Source organism: Orbilia oligospora (assembly GCF_000225545.1).
Source record: "Orbilia oligospora ATCC 24927 unplaced genomic scaffold scaffold00007, whole genome shotgun sequence".
Classification (NCBI taxonomy): domain Eukaryota; kingdom Fungi; phylum Ascomycota; class Orbiliomycetes; order Orbiliales; family Orbiliaceae; genus Orbilia; species Orbilia oligospora.
The window spans coordinates 1,457,554-1,478,306 of record NW_011645564.1 but is presented as its reverse complement, the minus strand read 5'-3'; the positions used below and the strand labels follow the sequence as shown (position 1 = coordinate 1,478,306).

Sequence of the window (20,753 nt, the reverse complement as noted above, 5' to 3'; positions counted from 1 at the left end):
AAGGTCCAAGAAATATAAACAACAGAAAGGAACCAAAAAGATGATACGAGGAAAAGGTGAAGGCAACAGGAGGTGCTAAAACATCCGGAAGAGACTAGGAATCGTTAAGAGGAAGAGGAAGAGGAGGAGTTGAAAGCGGGAAAGAGGGGGGAGGAGAATGGTCGCCATTCAAAAAAGAGTAACATGTCGGCCTGTCGCTATGAAACAGAACTCCATGACTAGTCAAGAGGGTACGTGGGATTGAGGACGCATAGAGAGAAAAGGAAGAAGAAGAAAAGAAAAGAACAAAACAAAGAACAAGTACAGCATTATCAATAATAGCTGAGATGTTGGTCCCCATAATAAAAGAAAGGATTATCGCGGAAGAGACGCAGAAAAGAGTCACTCGTGAAAGTAGCAAGAAGCAGGTCTAGTAGCGCGGGCAATCGGACGAGCAAAAAGAACAGCAAGGAAATAACAAAGCTGGCGGTGGTCGTCAACACTCAAAGGGCTACGCTTCATGGGTGAGACCCTACCCGGACAATTCCCGTTAGCCAACAATCTCTCCACCTGCAGAGATCGCTCCACCTACCATATGCGGCGCCCATGCTCTCCCGTTGGGATTGCCATTGAGATCCCCATTTGCGTCTTCGTGTGTGATAACCATGGGCGAAGCAGGTCTTGGGAGTGGGACACCAGGTCGGCGCTTCTTCGCATGGTCTTCCAAAGCTTTCCATCGTCCCTGACGCTCCTGGGCACGGGCCTCCGCTCCTTCTTGATGCGCAGCATACTCTGCCGAGCACTCATCGAAAAGGGTGGGGTTAATCTCCATAAACAGCTTCATCGCGTTATAAACAAGGCCGTGAATGGTTCTATATAACATTAGAATGTACCACAATATTCAGAAAAAGTATTACATACCTATTCCAATGACCCTTCGAGTTTTCATAAAGAGGGGCGAACATGATCGGGAGGATGACTTCAACGTTGTCACTGACCAAGTTGCAGAAGTATTCGTTATTCCAGAAGTAAAGTGCCCTCTCAGCGACCTGCAGCTCGAATTAGTTTTCTATTACGCTTCAGAGAGGGTGTCATGAGCACAGACCTGGAAGTGGGGGCTGGCAACGGATTTGGCTAGTTGGTGGAACAGTGGCTCTTGAACCTTAGCGAATTCGGCGGGGTCCATAACCTCGAAGATGTCCTCAACCTCGTTGAGGAACATAACCTCCTTCGTGCTGTTAACCTTAGGCCAATATCGTAATAATCCCAATACAACCTAATCTCCGAGTTAGTATATAGGTCGTCATTCCGTACATAAAGCGAATGTGAAAAACAAACCTCCTCTGTGAGGGCGGCATCCTTCTCTAAGAACTGAACGATACAATATGCCAACTGTGGGTGATACATGCTCAAGCTCTTCGCTTTGTGTAGTGGTAGAAGAACTCTTGTTAAGAACAGCTTGTGCTCCTCTTTAAGGGGTAGTGCAAATCCGTTAATAATGGACCCTAGAATCTCCAACAGTTCTGCTATGCCGTTGAATCGCTCAGTCTCGTACACGAACTGGAAGAACACATTATTAATGGATCGCCTTATAAAAGACCTGAGATTCAAGAATTTGCCGTATATCCTGTGCAAGGTTGTCTTGAGGAAATCTCGCTCTCGAGGATCCTCGCTATCAAACAGTTCAAGGAGTTGCAAGACGAAACCATGGTCAATATATTGCTTAGCGATATTGGTATTGAAGTCTTGACTTTCAATGAAGCGTAGGAAAAACTCGTAGACGACTTGGATGTGTGGCCAGGCAACTTCAAGGACAGGTTCGTCTTCCTCAGGATCGAACGCGTCTCCGACAGGATTGACTGGTGGCGGGATAGGTCGGAAAAGATTCTTAGCGAACATCTCGACGACCTTGGGGTACATTGGTTCCGAAATAACTTGTCTGTTGTTGGCGACATAATCTAGTAATTCGTGAAGGGCAAGTCGTTTGATTTCCTTTGATTTCATGTCGGCGGCAGCATCGTTGAAGTCGAATATTACATTACACTGGTCTAGTTTCTGCAAGAATAGTTCTTGTCGGCGAGCAGGTGGCACCTCTAAAGCGGGGTATTAACATGCAAATCCTCGCCCTGTAGATTCTGATGATAGCAGCCACACATACCGTGAAATCCGTGTAACTTCTCAAGCTCTCGTTTCTCAGAAACATCAAAGCGAGAAGAGTGCTGCCTTTTGGGTGTCTTAACACCCTCAGGGAATGTGACGTCTTTCGGGGTAGTCTGGAGGCCGATAGGATAGTTGACCTTAGATCCTGCCTTCGGCGGTTGCAGATCACCAGGCATTGTCTCTGCAGCACCAGGAGGGGGTGGGTGCTATATCAAAACCAAGAATCAGCTACTCAAGTCTTTCCATCATAAAACCTTTAAACATATCCGAGATCGAGATGCCACTTACAGGAGCACTACTGGGGCTAATAACTACATGTGGCGCTAGCATTCTGTTGGTCATTGGAGAAGCATTTTGCTGAGTGTGCGATCCGAGAGATGAGGTCGACGAGTTAGCTGACCCACCGAGGGAGTTGGCAGATGATGAACCGACATTTGGAGCAGGTGGTAAGGAATTGGAGGCGAGGACGCTCTTCTCCGACTTCTTCTCCGCCTTTTCTTCTTTCTTCGACGGAGAATCTGATGAATCCTTCTTCTTAGATGAGGAGGTCTTAGACTCTTTACCCCGAAGCTATAAATATCGCCAAAAGCGTGGGGAAAACACGCGCCAAAAATAGTCAGCCACTTTAAGCTCTGAGACAAATACGATTTAGCTGGGAGAGCCTCGCCCGAACATGGACTTCGCGAAGAAAAGTCGTGAAGCATGCTAAGGAGGAGCTCAAGCAAATGAACGGTAGAGAAACGCGACTAAGCGTTGGAAGATGGATGGGAAGAGGGGTGGGTGTGGCGAAGGACTGCCTACTCTTTGCTTGAATCTGTTCATGTTGAGCATTGGAACCGTTGTCTATCGAAACTATGTCGAGAATAAATCCCCAGATAGGGTTATGATAAACGAAACGGGTTGGAGCCGACGAGCAGCAGAGGAGAGTAGTAACTAGTTCTTTTTTTGCTGATTGCCAGGTCGACCGTTCCGAGGGATTGTACGGTGTGACGTGATTCCAAAAGGGGCGAGAGGGAATGAGGGGGGTTTTGGTGACTTTCGGAGATGTTGGTGGCCTCCAGGAGATGTACCGCTAACCAGAGGAGCGGGAATGCCCAATTGAGAGCACCGCTCGGTCGACGAGATGCAGGAGGAGATTGTGGAGGTACGGATGGGTTGGTCGATTGATCGAGATGAACCGGTGGGACCTATAACTTCCGGAGGGAAAGGAGTCCCGGGGATGGATGGATGGGACGGGTGGTTGTCTCTGTGGTTGAAGGTGATACTCTGTCTGCCTCTGTCTGTCTGTGCCTATTGCGGGGAGGTCTGCAGAATAACAAGAGTAAGAAGCTCACTGGCTCTGCGAACCTGCAAGCAACAGCAGCTGGCTGTTCCTATTCCTGTTCCTCCTGTTCTTCAAGTTCTCTCTCTCTCTCTCTCTTGTTCCCTTGTTCCCTTGCTGGCTGGTTGGCTGTCTGACTGGCCTGGTCTGGGCTGGTTTGGCTTGGTTTGGCTGACTGACTGGAAAGGGAGAAAGTACCAAAGCGTCAGTTAGGAAAGCTAAGCAGCACAGGCGAGCAACCAATCAATGGCCGATGATGCTGGAACCGAGAGAGTCCGTGGATTTGAGCTGATACGAAGCTGAAGCCAGAAGTAAGGTAGGCGTAGGTAGGTATATAGGAGATGGCGATGATAGATGTATAGATGGATGGGATTTATATTGCGAGGAGAGCGTGCTTGATGGAGGGAGATGAGAGAGACCCTGCTAGGGGGAGCGAGAAGAGAGCGAGAGAACAAGAGAATGGAGAACGAGAGGAAGGAATCGGAGAGAGAAACAACCACACACAACAACACTGTCCTCACCACTAAACTATCCTATACTATCATACCATAACTATACTATCTCAGACTTCATATCATATCATATCAATCATATCACTTATCATATCTCATATCTCATATCTCGTACCATCCTGTGCACACTTGGTACTTATAGTAAAGGGGCACTTCCCGCCGCGATCCAAACAATCATTCAAACATCTCAGTAACCAAGTAAGTAAGTACCTGACCCTTCCACTCCACCCCGGCAGGTCCCAGACAAGGGCCCGCCGTGTTTTTATTGCAGGTCAGCCTGGTCAAAACCGGGCGGCAACCGCCAGCCAAGCCGGTCCAGCTTCGAGAAGCTAAAGAATTCGAATGCGATGGGCCATCTGCATCCATCCACTACGAGATATTTTACATACACACCTAAGGTGCTGCAGGTGTAAATTTATCTTTTTTTGACATTAACGAATGCAATGTGCTTCTAGAATTCTATGTCATCCCAGCCACAATTCATGCATCGATGCATCTGGCACTAGTATATGGTGTGTATACTATATACTGGATCAGAGTAAGTACTTCTATGTAAGTATGCATTCGGGGCATGATTACGTATGAGTATCGCAATACCTATTAAAATGTCTAAAATAGATAAATATGCTCGAATCGGTTCATAAAATAAATATATAATGACCAGTTATGCTCACTACAAAGCCAATGGAACTAGACTAAAGCCAATTGCAAAGAAAGAATCGAAAGCCGAAGGACATAAAAGAAAGAGAACCGCATGATATACCAGTTTAATAGGAATGATAACTAGGTAGATAGGCTAGGCAAATAGCTAGCTAGCTAGCTAGGTACCTACTCATCCGAAATTGCCGAAAACTTCTCCAAAATCCCTTGATGCAATTTCTCATACTTCGCGGTAATGGTCTCCTCCCCATCATCCGGAATCTCAAACTTCATACTCCTCAGTTGATGCTGCAAATCTCCTGTCGCTTCCTTAATCTTGTTCCACGAGACCCCGCTCGCAACTGCCTTCTGCGCCTCATCATGGAATCCCATCATGTTCTTCATCATCCAGTTGCTCTTCCACATCGGGCAGTATTGATCGTACTTGGAGTATCCGTTTTGTTGTAAGAAGTCCTCTTTAACCAACGTGGCAATGTAAAGCGTAACCTTGTCGTTATCAGCGAGAGATTGTGCACCAACAAGTTGCACGACTTGCTCCAAATCTTCGGAGTCCGAAAGTAGCTTCTTGACTTGGTCACGGTACTTGGGGAACTCCGGGAAGTTCTTCTCGTAGTACTTATCCAGCGACTTTGTATACTTGCTGTAAGACAGCCCGGTATTCACAGACGGGAAATCTACATCATCGGTCAGTATCCTTATGCCAAAGAAAAGAGAACAGAGTGAAAGAGAAACATACGCTTCCTCTGCGCCAGACGTTTATCCAACCCCCAAAAGACCTGTACGATATTCAAAGTCGATGCAGTAACCGGATCAGAAAAGTCACCACCAGGCGGACTGACGGCCCCAACAATGGAAACCGACCCAGTTCGTCCGGGACTTCCCAAACACCTAACCTTTCCTGCTCTCTCGTAGAAACTAGCCAACTTCGCTCCCAAATACGCCGGGAAACCCTGATCAGCAGGCATTTCTCCCAATCGTCCAGAAAGTTCCCTGAGAGCCTCCGCCCATCTCGACGACGAATCTGCAATCATGGCCATGTCCTTGCCCTGATCACGGAAATACTCGGCCAACGTAATACCGGTATAAATCGACGCTTCACGTGCAGCTACAGGCATGTTGGAAGTATTCGCCACCAAAGTCGTTCGCTTCATAATCTGCTCCCTCCTTCCTTTGATCTCGATCGACAACTCCGGGAAATCCTTCAAAACTTCTGCCATCTCATTTCCTCTTTCACCACAACCAACATAGATAATACCATCCGTATTCGAAAATTTACTTAACGACTGACTAATAACAGTCTTTCCGCACCCGAAAGCACCAGGAATAGCCGTAGTACCACCTTGCACACTAGGGAACAGCGCGTCCAGAACTCTCTGTCCCGTGAAAAGCGGATAATCTGCTTGTTCTCTTTCAGCGACCGGTCGAGGAACACGCACGGGCCAAGTATGCATCATCGTAAAGCTTTGTTTCTTTCCATCGAACTCCACCTCCAAAACCTTATCCGTGACATTATAGCTCCCCTTTTCGGCGATGTAAGTGATTGTACCCCTAGCCCGAGGCGGAAGAAGGATTTGATGGTCATTCATCAACGAGTTCTCGAATACAGTAGCGTAGATATCGCCTCCGGTAATGTGATCGCCGACTTTCTTGTCACCCGGAGTGAACTCCCAATCCTTCTTACGATCCAGCGCGGTAATGTCGATACCACGGGGGATATAAATACCCTGCGATTCGCGTTGAATTTCTTTGAGAGGGCGTTGAATTCCGTCGTAGATGTTTTCCATGAGACCTGGACCCAATTCGACGGAGAGAGGCTTGCCAGTTCGTAGGACGGGATCGCCGACAGTAACACCAGCTAGGAAGATATTAGCTACCTGTGCCCTTTTCGTATAAAGCTATAGAATACATACCAGTTTCTTCATAAACCTGAATCGTCGCCTTATCCGCCTCTATCCTAATAACCTCACCCATCAAAGAATCGTGTCCGACTCGAACCTATTCCCCACCCATCAACGTATATCAGCCTCCATCATCTCGCACGCTTAGCGCCAGTATCGTAGAGCTCAAGAGAGACATACAAGCTCGTACATAGCACACCCAATCATGTTCTCCGCAATAACGACCGGTCTGCCCTCAAACCCTCATTAACATCTATCGCGACCACGGATCTCGGAAGGAAAAGGATATTGAATATATATACCCAGATATGGAGTAAATGGACCCTACATAAAGAATCACCCATTAGTCAGAATTGTAACCCCGTCTCTCAATACTTCAAATAGCGGCAGAAACACTCACCATATCGGTCCTCCGAAGCCTCAGCATCTCTCTTCGACTATAAGTACCCAATCAAAAGTTACACTATTAGCCCTCTTTCCCTCCTTCTACAACACCATACAGGAAACCATACCATTGTATCTATTCCGTAAAAATAACGCCAGAAAACACCTCTATAGCTCTTTCTCTTTCAATATCGTAATTCAACGGATTTCGGCGGGGGTAAAATCGGTATCAGGATATTCGAGTTCCAGATCGCTGAAACTGTACAGGGGGGGGAAGAAGAAGAGGAGCAGGAAAGTGGGATGTTGAATCTGGGAGAGCACAAACGTCACCTCTTCTCCGAGAGCTAGCTAGCTTTCGCGTTCACCAGGTGTTAACGTTATCTTATCACAACACATATTCTCACCGTCTGCAACAACAGGGTAGGGATCCAGATCTCGAGATCGAGATTTCAGATACCCAGTTATGAGCCCAACCCCTAGGATAATCTATATCGTTTTGTTCTATTTTTATAGGAAAATCAATTTTAAAGTCGAAAAGTCTCACATGATATGGCCATATACCCCCCCCCAATTTAGATCTCGAATCCAGATGCCTAGCTAACTGGAGCACTGCTAGCACTCGTACGTACTCGCTATGCAAGGCGTAGATGAGCATCCCCCAGACTGTAGATGGAAACAGAATACTATAGTTACACCAAATTATATTATCCAATATCGATTATTCTTCCATCACCACCTCCAATCTTGCTCTAGACACAGCCCCTCACCTACCACCTTCTCGCTATTATAACAGAACCCCGCCCAAACCTCAAAGCAAAGCAAATGAAAAGAACCAGAGTGTATCACACTCACCGCCCCAATATTCAAGAGAAAACACCAAGGCTAGAAGAAAGCGTTCCTACCCTCCAAGGGAGAAAAAGAAAAGAAAAAATGACAGAGAAAAAGAATACAAGTAACTTAAATAAAAGGAGGGGAAAAGGTAGGGCGGTGGGATGCCAAATAGCAATCCGCTATCGCTGATCCAATGCTTGATGGAAGTCATGATCCCCAGAGTGCCATAAAGAACCTTACTGTATTGTCTCATGTAAATTCGACCTAGCAATACCGCTTATGCATCAATCATCTCGTCAAAAAACGCCATCTCTTCCCGCTCTTTTCCCTTCAGCGAGTCACTAGCAACAGACCAACTATATTGCCATATAATTAGCTTCATTGATACCACAAGGGGACTAGATCGGGTACTTACATCCTCACAACTTTATCATCGCCCGCAGACGCAAACATTTGAGGGTTTGTAGGATTCCATGCCACACAGTTCACTGTACCAGTATGACCCTCGAGGCTCTCCATCAATTGTCCATTATCCTTATGCCACACATATATCAAGCAATCTATACCAAATCAGCAATCCATTCCTACAAAGGGGTCAGTTCCCAATGATACTTACCTTCGCTACCACTAACCACAAAGTTTTCATCTGCACCCCCAAAACAGCTCTTGATGACAAATTTGCCCTGTTTGTGACCTTTGAACGTTCTAACTTCTTCGTGATATTGCAAATCCACCATTTGGATCTGCTCGCTTCCTTGCCCCATATTTACAATCGCAAACCTCGAGTCTTTCGTTACTGATATACTCGTAAGTGGTGCTTTCATGTTTAAGACACATATTTCGTCCCTCTTTGGCGTTGTTAAGTCGTAAATATGAATCTTGTGCTCGGTGCAGATTGCTATTAGGCGGGCACCGTCCGGAGTGATTACTATGTCATATATCCGGCTACCCTGCCAGGTGTGCAATGCCTCCCCAGCGAGGTTCCAGAGAACAATCGATTTGTCGACGCTCCCAGTAGCAAAGTACGTGCCATCAGGGGCCCAGGCACAGCAAGTAACCGGCTCAGTTTGTTTCGTGAGTGTATGCATACACTTCCCAGTCTATTATTCCCGTTAGCATTGTGTCATATTATACCCGAATTTTATGTCAGAGGTCAAGCTTACTATTGTATCCCAGAGCTTAGCGGTTCGATCGTTCGAACAGGTAACAATATATTGATCATCAGGTGACCAGGACACATATGCAACGCCTCCCTCATGCGCTTTCATATTCATCACTATCGACCACGTCTGTAATTCTTGTTAGTTTATTACTAATGTTTCCTCGGAATTTTGTCCGTATCAAACATACGCTGACATCATATATTATTGCCGTTGTATCTTTCGAACCAGTTGCTAGTCGCTCCCCATTATGCGAGAACGCCACAGTCCACACCTCATTTGTATGGTCCTCAAGTATCCTCATAGTCTGCGAAGGAAACTGGCTCCTGTCGCACTCGTGGTCCGTGTATAAGCTTGGCGAGTTCTCTGTATTGTGATAGAGGCAACGCGAGATCTGGTGATCTTTAACTTGTTGTAACAATGTCGCTAGTCGATGTTCGGGTATTATCACTGACGGCGATATAGCGCCCGACAATTTATTCAACAGTCGTCTTCGCGAGGTTCCATTCGCTCCATCCCAGTTCGCGCGTCTTTGCAAATCTTCGGGCGATAGCATCATGAGGCTACATGACGTATTAGCAACATCAAGACCGGAAAGGATATGATATTTACTCATACCTAGACAGGAAATGTAACTGGTCCATATCATAGTTCAAGGGTGTCAGCTCTGTACGTAAGACCTGCAGTGCCCGCCCAAGTTGTTTGCTCTCGAGAAGTTCAAGAAACTTCTGTTGTCGTAGCAGAAATAAGAGTCCCTATAAAACTGTTAGCAAAACACATACCTTTGTAGAGAGTACCATCTACAAACTCACATTCTTATCAACATTATCCTGTAGCTCCAGAACACCAAGTAACTGCTCCACTTTGTTCCAGTCGCCGTTCTCTACTGCATCCCGAAAGTGAGCTGCATCGTCCGACTCTAAGGGGAAAGTTGACTCCTGTTCCAGTTTCTGTGCCGAATCACGGTACCCTAGATCATATAGACCTTGAATGATCAACCTCGTCACCTCTTCCCTATCATGACCGAAATAATCCCGCCCGAGACCGCCACCAACCCCATTCTTGTCGACCATTTTTCCACCCTTCCGGCTACTATTGCCGTTGGTAAGAGCAACCCCGTTGGCCGAACCGTTATTTACGTTCTCCGAATCATCCTCGAATCTCATTTTGGTTTTCAGAGCACTATCCGCCTCTCCGAGCAGTTGGTTCCGGAGCAGAGATGAAGCGGAGGGACTTCGAGACCCGATCTTCCGTCGTTTATGACGGGAAGGTCGAGAACTGGACTCCGGTCGACTGCTGCTGCGGCTGCTGGTGTGGTAGCTCTCCTCTACCGTGGACCCTCCCTCACTTTCGGAGATGCCTATGGGAGTAGAGCCTGACGGGCCAAGGGTTTGTGTATCGCTGTCGTCGTCGTCTGCCGAAAAAGAAATGTCGGAGAAAGGACGTCGGCTCGCCAGATCTTCTTCCTTATTGGATGTGAAAGTCGAAACAAGTGACCGAACCCCCGCTTCGACTCTCGGAATTTGATGGTTAGATGGTAGTTTGCAACGGATGTAGGTGGCGACGTAATTCCTCGTTAATGACGGACAGGATTTGTAGTAGGCCTGCAGCTGACTCTCTTTTGTTCTTCTCCAGGCTAGAAGGTGAACCAAGAATATTCTTAGCTAGGCTCAGTTTATAGTAGAAATCACCGAAAAGAGCGATTTGTATCGTCCACGGCCAACTGCAGGAGAGGGGTATCGAAAGAAGCCGGGATAATCCTACGGTAGAACGAACTGCTTTGGCGGTTCTGACGATTCGGGTGATTGATATCGAAATACGATGACTAAAGTACGATAGCTAAGTACTTAGTTGGAAACCGATATAATGGAGCACAATCGTCGGACTCTGTCAGAAAATGTTCAAAAAGTGCAGAAGATCAAAATGGTAAGGTTGAATCCACGATGTCAGGCAAAGCACATGTGAGAGTCGGTGGATCGGGTGCTTGCTCGCTATCTGATAGCTAGCTTGTCCTGCTCTCGGTCTCGGCAGTGCAAGGTTCCAGGGCCCTGGACAGCACTGATCGGTGTCGAGGCTGGTGAAGGGATGAAGGAAGAGAGAATCAGGAAGACGGATTCCTGGGTCTGGAGGATTAAGAACTCGTCAGAGAATTACTAGCAGTGTTTCGACTGGCAGAGTTTCATTCGTCAGGCTTTCTGGAGTGAGCTGTAGTGAGGAGGAGCTGTGAGGAACCGACGTCGAAGCGTGTTGGCTGGGCGAGACCATTGCCAGCAAACAAAACCCCGACAAGGATATCGGGATGTCGACTCGATTGCTGGGCACGAATACCCGACAGCCCAATTCAATAAGAACTTATTACCTCTTGTCAGGAAGTACCAGTCTCGTCATCCTCAATTCAACATCAACTACTCTTAAGTACTTAGAGTAGATTCCAACTGAAACGGCGACACTAGCCTGGACTAGTTACATACATGTTGACAGACAGTGCATTTGCATGAAATCCGTACAGGTCAGTATACTACTCCTTTAGACTTATAGTCCTCGATTACGGATATATCGATGACATCTACATAATGCTGATTACATAATTTCATTCCGACGATATCTCATTAGGCATGCATTCATGCAAAAGCGTTGGGATTCGAAGCATCCATTGTCTTGAATCGAATCCATGTCTGTTGGCGAGATGCTAGCTCTGCCACCCACGCTTCGTTTTGACTAGATACCTTTATCTATTATATACTTCGACGCTTCTGGGAACATTCTCGACGGATTTGCTAATACCGCATTAGCTAGATCCTAGGTAAGTAGGCACTTACTTTAATAGGCATATGGACTAAAGCAGGTATTTTCACGCCTGTCTCGTCCTAAACTTCGAGATTATTCAAATTATCTACTAAATTATTTACCTCTCAATAATAATTATATATCGATATCGATCCCGTCGGGCCGAAGCCGTAGGCCCATTCGTATGCATGTCTCATGCGCAACGATTTTATATAACGATTTATTCAGCTGGATTCAACTGTGCGCCATACATGTTATACACAATATCCACACTCATCCGTGTGCATAGCACCATTGAATACCAACGACCAATGAGCTTCATTTCTGAACTCGCGTGGGAAACGATGGCTCTCGACGATTCTTATTTTATTAAATTTAAAATTTACGTACTTACATACATCTTTTTCTCTCTTGGCTCTCCATATTTCCAGCTGGGGGCCTAATTCATAAAGACATTGTATTGCGTGTTTACAGCTAGGAGAGGTTTAATTCTATTCTTTTCCTTCGACAGTCACTAGGCTACAACATCGAACACCGAGTTTGAAGGTGTTACTAAATTGAATGCCGAAATACCTAAATACCTCGGCATCCACGGCCAATTCCGAGTACAAAAGGGCATCTAACTAACTAGGTAAGGGGTATACACAAGTTTTAGACATTGGCTGGATCGTGTAACTTTTAAATAATTTTCTATAGATCTAACTTCCAATTGATGCTACAGCGCTATACACACTCATAGCTAATCAATTAGTGAAATGTATCGAGCCTCATGACATCAAGCCCCACCTAACGTAACATAGTCGATTGTTGGCATGTTCTATAGTAAGATTATCGATCTCGATTAATCACTATCCTCGTAAAAGATCAATCCGTGGATCCGAATGAAAATCCTCCAAGGTTAACGTTACACTACTCGCCTGGCACCACGCGGTCACAACGTTGGTCTCTAAAATTAAATAAAGCGTGAACCTACCATGAATTCGGTCTTTACAAGGTTACGTTATGTATTATACATAGCATTTAACCTCGGGAAACGTAACCTAGTATCCTGCCTGTTTCAAACTCCTCCAAGGAAACAGAATCCCCTTCTAATTTTATGTAGATATATATAAATTCAAATGGGTGGGATCATCCAAATATATACTCCTTCAATACGGGTCACGAAACGTATGCCCTGAATGTATTATATTCGCGTATCTCAAACTTCCTGTTCCTTGGGCCAAGAACAAGGCGAAACGTGCTTCAGTTGATAGTAGTAGTAGTATCCGTAGATGTCATACTAATACGGAGTATACCAAGCAAGAAAAAAGTGCCGATAACCGGTGGTAATCGAGGGGAAAATTAACAATGCAGCCGTTGAATTCGAAAAATTGATCATATGAATAAGTCTTAGATTGTATACTATTTTCCCTTTGCGTTAAACACCTAAGCTTTTCTTTCTTGTGCATGCATTGTCGATATAATATTGCATGAAGAAACGAATGTCTGACCGAATTCCTAAACTTCATATTTTACCCAATTCTAACAAAAGATCATTTCGATCTTGAATTTAGAAATAAAGAAATTTCTTTCCCAAACTCGGCTTCCGAAACGTCTATTACAGAAGGTCCCCACCTTAATTCTTTTTTGGTCGAGTCGTCCCGACTCCCAGAAATCACCCACAATGGGAGAGTAATAGTAAGATCTAAATATTCGATCTCACTACATGACACCACCATCCTCAAGGGACAAGCTTCTACGACAAACGAGGTTCTTCCCAAAAATGCAGTTTTGTCAGTTTGGTTCGCCCCTTTTTACCGAGCAGCAGGTTTTTTGTTCTTTCTTTGTGCCCCTTGCATATCCCGGTCGGTGCTTGCCGGGGGGAGGAAAAAAAAGATCTTTACAAGGACTAGGGGGTGTCTACATTCCGTGTGTGTTTAATATGGAATAATCGATGTCGGCGTGGTTTAACCCGTCGAACGGACAGAAAAGACAATTTTTCTTGTTGGAAGTTTGTAATTATATACACCTACTACCTTATTCCTGGAAAATTAATTAAGAGTTGGTCAGGTTGGGTCTAACTTTGTTCAACAGCCTCGGGATAAAATTTTTTGATGTTAAATTCAATTATTTTATATTTGACCTTGGCTTGATCTCTCACTACTGGGTTACATGTTGGAAGTATATTGTGGCTTGGTGGGATTATACCAGTAGACTAGACGAAGATGCAGTGAAATGGCGTGATGGTGGGATCTTTTGGGATACCATAGATTGTTCATATGATCATTCATGTCAACGTTGCATGCGAAGGGGAGTAAGTTCTCGTATAAGAATTGACTGTAATACATATAGAGTAGAATCTTATACATATGTATCTTGTCAAAAAAGCTGGAATCCTGAGTGTAATGAACATTGCATACATGCAGCGCAGTCAGCTGCAGCAGGCGGTAAGTCGCCCTATGCCTTATATCCCACATATCTCATCTATTGTTGAAACCCGATGGAACTTAAAACTATCACCCCAAGGTGAATTCAAGCGAACCTCGAATCAAAGGTCTTGGGCCAACAAAACCCGTCTCCCCAACCCGTGCTCGTCGTCGACCCAAAGACGCATGAAGGGATGGACAGAGGCTAGCCGGCGGGGTGCATGTCAACCATATGATTGGCTATCGAACCGCACCAATCTCATTGGCGGCGCAGCAGGCAAGGCATCTTTTGTTCCTTTTTTGTGCCTGGCAAAACGGTGTTCTGCTATGAACCTGTTAGGGGCCTAGGGTCGGGATTGGCCCCAAAGTTCATTTTTGGACTGATCTTGAAACGATTGCGACTGGTCGGCCGACTTTGACGTGCGCACATGCTAGTTCTGGTTTCTGCTTTTTTTCTCCTCTTCGTGCATTAGAAATGAAGTCATTGCATCACCAATCGCCTGTGTAATGTTCCATCTGGCTCAGCTGCAGCTTGCATTGCAGATGTCATCAGGCGGTAAGAAGAGCCCCATCAGCTCGCGAGCGGAGACATAAATCGCAATGGCGCATTCGATTCGTTACGAACGAAATCCCCACAAAATATGGAGGATGGATCGCAAGGGGAAGAAAGCACGCGACAGAAGATCTTAATAGTTAGTTCAAAGCTTCTGGAAAATCGGAGACATGGTGCTAGCGAGGGGGAGGCGACATGCATCTCCAATCCCGCCGACTGTGACTTTGAGCCACACCATATGATACCATCGGGTAATGACTGTTTGAAGTATACGAGTCCAGCCGCCTACCTCCTTTTCATTAGCCTCAACGCTGTCTACGGTAGGGTTTGTTAGCACAAGCCATAGAATTGACCGGGGATGGGGACTTTGTAACGGGATCTGCGTGAACAGGAGCGGCCCTTGGGTAATAATAAAGCCAGCTTCGAGTTTTTTTTCACAAGAATTGAAGCGCGAAGTGATGTATAGTATACTACTGCGCATGCGTGTGAAATGTTAAGGTTCGTTGGCATCTCCGTTTTATAGGCAGATGAAGTAAACGTAAGGAACCAACCTGCCTAAACCTGGCACATCACCAGAACGGGCAGCGCTGTCGAGATCCCTGTACCGCAAGTGTCGTCGCTCTTTTGCCGTCCTGTGATAGGATAAGGGTCCTTTGCATTGGATTTGGGGGGGAAATCTTGGAAAGTCTGGGGGTTCGGGAAAACCCTCTCACCAATGCTCTCGCTCCGGCCTTTTGGCAGTTAATGTTTTCTTCTTTTCCTCGAAGAACCTGTCTCTTCGCCATTCTTTTCTTCTTTTCTGATCTTCGAACGAAGGTGGTCTTTCTTTCTTTCCTTTCTATTTCTTGTTCATATTTCCCACACCCTTCGAGGTAGTCCTCTTTGCGCTGGTGCTGCATTGCATAGCTTCTGGCATTCCTTTCTAATTTGGAACTAACTGTCGACTGGTGCCCGTACTGGATCAGCTGGACGGATACAAAGACACAGACATAATAATATAATACACACACCCTCACACACGCCCTCTTTCTCTTTTCGTCCCTTTTCGGCTACTTTGCTATTGTTCTTTGTTCTTTGGACGTTGGTGTTTTAGTTCCCCCGCGGTCGAGATCTCGATTTCAATTTTTTTTAAACAAATCCAGGGTTCACAACGACCAGCCGGAGATAGTTTAGAGTGCGACGAGTAACACAAACGGCGGAAACCTCACCAGGACAGGAAACATTCGATACCACCACCAGCTAATATTACTACGACACAAAGTTATAAAATTGGAATAGTGGAAAAATCGTGGGATTCTTCTTGGAGATTTGAGTCGTACGGAGGAGGAGGAAAGGCGGGCAAGCAGGCAGACAATCATTTCGTGCTGCCGTTCCATTTCTATCGTTCTACAGAGAAGATCGGATCTCAATTTCGCTCCTTGCTTGGCTTAGAGGGGGGGGCAAAAATAGAGTGAGTGAAAGACTGCCAGAGAGAGAGAGAAAGAAAGAATCGCAAGTATGTACTACTACGACTACGAGAGGTTGGATCGAAATACTTACATAGTACCTATACTTACTGACTTGACTTACTTACTTAAGTACCTGAATTGCCGGACGACAGGTGTATTCGCCGGCGCATACGCTTCCTCGAATTGTTTGAAACGACACCTAATTTACTTCTGTCCTTTCGAAGTCTCAGTCAGCTGTTGTTAAGATTACTACACTTTCTTCAGCAGGTGGTTATTGCATTTCGTCAGATTAATTAAATTCAACCTCGACCTCGCATACACAGACGGCAGAGCATATAGCTGTACGGAACCTTGACAGGCAGGCATACAGTATACTAGACAGGTGGCTTGCCCGGTGGACTGGTTACTGGATTTCCGATAGTCGAGCTATTGGGAAAGATCGTTTCGAAAAGGCTCCGTGGACGCTCGCAGGATTAAGACTTCTTGGATATTTTGGGACAGCGCTTGGACCAAACTTGGACAACTTGAATGGCTTCGACACAAAAATAACTGAGAGGATCTAATTACGCTTTGTGACGCTGCGCTGAGGTTGGCAAAAGGCTTGGTATCGTATCGTACCAGATCATACCGTCCCATCTTTTTTTATCATTTATTCAGCTATTCAGTTGATTCATTCGACCATCATCGACCGATTATCGAAAAGTATTATTACTGTTGGTACCTGGTATTATACCCAATTACATCACCAGCGACCCACATCGCATAACCACAACAACAACAAGAACCATCCGACTGCAAAATCAATACAAGAAGTAATTGTACGATATACGACATACGATATATAAGACACATACATAATGGAAGGATCGAGTAGAGACCGCTACGGCAGAAGGTCGTCGCGGAAGCAGCTTCCGAAGAGCTTCCTTGACGACGATGACGAACCGCTCCCTCACCAAACCACTCGAGTTAGTCGTAGAGACAGCGGCGCAGGTCATAAAACAGCAAATGGCGCTAATATTCCTTCAACCTTCCTGGACGACGATGACGAAGAAGACGAGGATAAACTGTGGTCTAGACGGTCACGTGCGAGACATGCGAGAGGTAGCGCTAGCTGTCGTTCGTCAATGGATGCCCAACGTCCGTTATTCGACCATAATAAGGAAGTTGTGTCGGCTGTGACGTCGGGAACGAATACACCAAGGGAAGGATCCACTGCTCCTCCTGAAGACGGTCGTCCTGAAAGAAGGGCTCGTTCGCAATCTATCGCTCGTTCTCGATCACGATACCGTAAAGCACCTCCTAAGATTCAAACAAACACCGATTCCATGCCTGCTCTACCGGTTACGACTCCTACTTCCGTGCATCCACAATCTGCAGGCGCAGGCCTGGGAAGACCTCCGATGACGGCGCCGGCGACAAAGTTAACACACGACCCTATTCCGCTAGATGTCTATAGACAATATGTGACGCAGTTGCAACCGATACCTAGTAAACAGACGAGTGATGAGTCGCTTGGATCGGGACCGAAGACTTCGGGATCGGATAGTACCAGTACTTCGAGTGAAGGTTTTGATGCTGCTAAGGTCCTTCCCCATGCTTCGAGATCTACTCACACACCGGAGAAGGTCGATCCTAATACACTGGCGGTATGTATTCTTTCCAAATCAGTGGAACTTAATGTCAAGTTCGGGGCTAACCTCTGCGATAGAAAGTTATGGTTGTCTTATCGAAGAAGAGTCGGCAGCAGTTCAGCTTCAAACGTGATACTACTGTTGGCGAATTACTCGACTGGGCCTGCAAAAAGGACGCTATGACGCTGAGAGGGGCTGCTATCATCATCGAGCGGTTACCCGGATTTGGCTTCGAACGTGCACTCCACGAATCGGAAATAGTATCCACCGTCGTCGATGCAATGGAATGTCGAAAGGAGGAAGCGACTCTATACCTGGATGTCGATGTTATTAAATCCCAAAACCTAAGAGCCACACCTGCCACGGGAAGGGCACACCCTGCCCGAATACTCGGGAACTTCTACTACGCAAAGGGAGAAGATGCGAACTCGAAAATTAAATCGAAAAGATATTTCTGCCTTGATGATGCGAAACTTACAATGTCGAGGATGAGTAGCCGAGCGAAGAGCGAGAAGAGCTCTCATGTGTGTAATATTATGGAGTATGGTGTGTATACTGTTGGGCAGTATGGGAAGAAGAGGCATTTTGATGTCCCTTCGAAGTGTCAGTATATTATCATCATGAAGGCGTTAGCTTCAAAACAGATGTTTATCGACCAGTCCCGGTTCTTTTACTTTTTCGCTACGGACTCACAGGAGCAGTACTTTGAGTGGGTCAAGACGTTGAATGATTGGAGAGCGTATATGTATCATTCAAAAGAGAAATCCAAAGCTGCAGCAGAATCCCAGCTCGCTGCGAAGCTGGAACAGGAAAGTGTTTCAAGCCCCGAGGCATCGGAAACAAAGCTTGCGAGACTGCTTACCGAGAGCAAATTGACGCAGAAGGGCAGTGATGCGTTGAAGAGCCCTGGGTTGGTTTCACCAAGGGGTCTTGTGGCTGGGGCGATGAATCCGTCGGCCTACCAGGGAGTGAATGACAGAGCTCCTTCGTCAAAAGGTGGCGAAGGAAACGACGACTTCTTGCCTGGTGGACTTCTGGGCAAAGCGTATGATAAGAAGGTTGAAATACGAAATATGGCACCGATCGAGTCGAAGCCACTGCCGTTAGAGAGGAAGGGAACGCTTATCCAGAAGGCAGGAAATCGGCATGATGAATACAACAACATGTCAATGCCTCCGAAGACACCGATCCGAGAACGTGCTGAAGAGAGAGGACGACAAGGCCAGAGAAAGGACAATGATACGGCTTTCTACCGTGACCAGACTACAAGCCCCCCGGCGAAGATCCAGACATCGCATGGACTAAATCCCGCTGGAATGCCCCAGCATATCTCACCGACTGGACCGCAGCACAAAACTTTGCTCAACTTTGATGCCGAAGAAGAAGAAAAGTATAAGTATAAGAAGAAGATTACGGGTCACGGTGTGGAGGTTGATAGAACTGCTGGGCCGCTTATCAGTCATGCAACGGAACCGGTTAACCCCAACGCTATCAACGTTATCAGCCGAAGTATCTCTACAAGGATGGGACCTGGCAAGGAACCCCATCGAACAGGGAGGGCACGTAGCGCGACATTAAAGGCTACAACTTCGAAGAAACGATTCGAGGTGCCAACTGAGCCTATGTTTGAAAACAACGGGCTCACTCCCACATCTTCGAAAAAACGATTTGATGTGCCAACTGAACCTATGTTTGAAAACAACGGGCTCACTCCCACATCTTCGAAGAAACGATTTGACGTCGACCCTGCATTTGAGATGAATGGGTTGCTAGCATCGGTACCTTCACATACCACAGAAGGCCATGGCGTTGCAACGGGAAGACACGGGAACACAAAGCCATTGTTGAACATGGCATTGAACAGCAATTTTGTGCCGGGCAGTCTACTGGAGCAGCATGAGAGGGTCAAGGAGGGAGGGCCGTCTTACAAGAAGGCGGCAATGTACAGGGAGGTTTGCTAATTTTCTTTTTCTTTTCCTTTCTCTCTTTCCCTTTGTTCTCTTCGATTCTTTTTTATATGAAGTGTCATCTTCATTCATATTCCCTTTGTTTTCTTTTGTGATAATTATCATTTTCCTTTTGCTCCTTATATCCTATATCCCATATCCTTTTTGAGGCGTTTTAACATGGGGTTTTCGTTTGTCCGTCCGATCGATTGAAGCTCGAGACTTTTTTTCTTCTGAAGCTGCTTGGATGCATTGATGCATGATACAAAAGAATATAAAGCATCTTCAGTTCTTCTGTATATAATTTTTTTTCTTTTTCTTTCTCTCTGTCTTTTCCTTTATTTCCTTCCTTCCTTTCCTTTCATTCGATCGAGTTCGATCTCGATATCTCACGTTACTTTCCTATCCCTATTAAAATTAATTTGAAATTAATTAATTGGTGCCCTATATGACGGGCCCTAAAGTACTTATTTAAATCAAACCCAATGCATTAATGAGGTGATTGATGATACCTGCCGTCGCCTCGTGTATGCCTCGTGTATGTTGCTCTGTAGAATACATACTATACATAGGAAGTATGTCTGTCTGTGGCTATAGACGTTTCGAGCGATCTGTCCTGCACCCGGCCAATCAACAACGGAGGCTCAAAATCGGCCTGAGCAGGGATATTGGTCTTGGCGAAAGCCAGTCGCGGCGAGCGTAATGCCCCCAAACTTGAGCCCGACTTTTTCTCTCTACTACCACAACTCAACTCAACTCAACTTCGCTTGAACTCAAGCAGCCTTACTTCCTTCTCGTCATCGGTCCGCAGAACGATACAGAATCTATTCCGACCTTCTGTATTCACCGTTCATTTGTTTTTTTCCTCTGGTGCGCCTTATAGGAGCCTTTTTAAATCACAAAAATACTCAGAGAGAGGATTGAGAAGATAATAAAAAAAAAGCGATTTTGATAATTTCTTTTCGTGTTCTAGAATACCCTAAACTTTTTAGTGCTGCTGCATTTGCGCGTGTTTGGTCCATCGAAAAAAGCACCCTGCATACATACGGAGACCATCGAAAGTACCATCCCACCACTT

The 20,753-nt window shown here is 45.9% G+C and overlaps 4 protein-coding genes across 4 annotated transcripts; 1 reads left to right on the top strand and 3 right to left on the bottom strand.

Moving 5' to 3' along the window:
• Positions 1-529: 529 nt before the first annotated feature.
• On the bottom strand, positions 530-2,961 carry AOL_s00007g405 (uncharacterized protein; the record flags this gene model as incomplete). Its single annotated transcript, XM_011120306.1, has 7 exons — positions 530-851; positions 901-1,028; positions 1,085-1,255; positions 1,318-2,072; positions 2,138-2,345; positions 2,428-2,709; positions 2,941-2,961. 7 exons carry the CDS (start codon positions 2,959-2,961, stop codon positions 530-532), a joined length of 1,887 nt encoding a protein of 628 aa, XP_011118608.1.
• Positions 2,962-4,800: 1,839 nt separating this feature from the next.
• AOL_s00007g404 (uncharacterized protein) lies at positions 4,801-7,045 on the bottom strand (the record flags this gene model as incomplete). Its single annotated transcript, XM_011120305.1, has 7 exons — positions 4,801-5,306; positions 5,369-6,487; positions 6,543-6,627; positions 6,711-6,759; positions 6,833-6,854; positions 6,931-6,967; positions 7,031-7,045. 7 exons carry the CDS (start codon positions 7,043-7,045, stop codon positions 4,801-4,803), a joined length of 1,833 nt encoding a protein of 610 aa, XP_011118607.1.
• Positions 7,046-8,022: 977 nt separating this feature from the next.
• On the bottom strand, positions 8,023-10,071 carry AOL_s00007g403 (uncharacterized protein; the record flags this gene model as incomplete). The annotated part of the gene is made up of 7 exons (XM_011120304.1): positions 8,023-8,101; positions 8,161-8,305; positions 8,362-8,845; positions 8,909-9,034; positions 9,096-9,468; positions 9,524-9,660; positions 9,718-10,071. The coding sequence occupies 7 exons, from the start codon at positions 10,069-10,071 to the stop codon at positions 8,023-8,025; spliced, it is 1,698 nt and encodes a 565-aa protein (XP_011118606.1).
• Positions 10,072-16,955: 6,884 nt separating this feature from the next.
• Positions 16,956-19,690, top strand: AOL_s00007g402 (uncharacterized protein; the record flags this gene model as incomplete). Its single annotated transcript, XM_011120303.1, has 2 exons — positions 16,956-17,744; positions 17,807-19,690. The coding sequence occupies 2 exons, from the start codon at positions 16,956-16,958 to the stop codon at positions 19,688-19,690; spliced, it is 2,673 nt and encodes an 890-aa protein (XP_011118605.1).
• Positions 19,691-20,753: the final 1,063 nt, after the last annotated feature.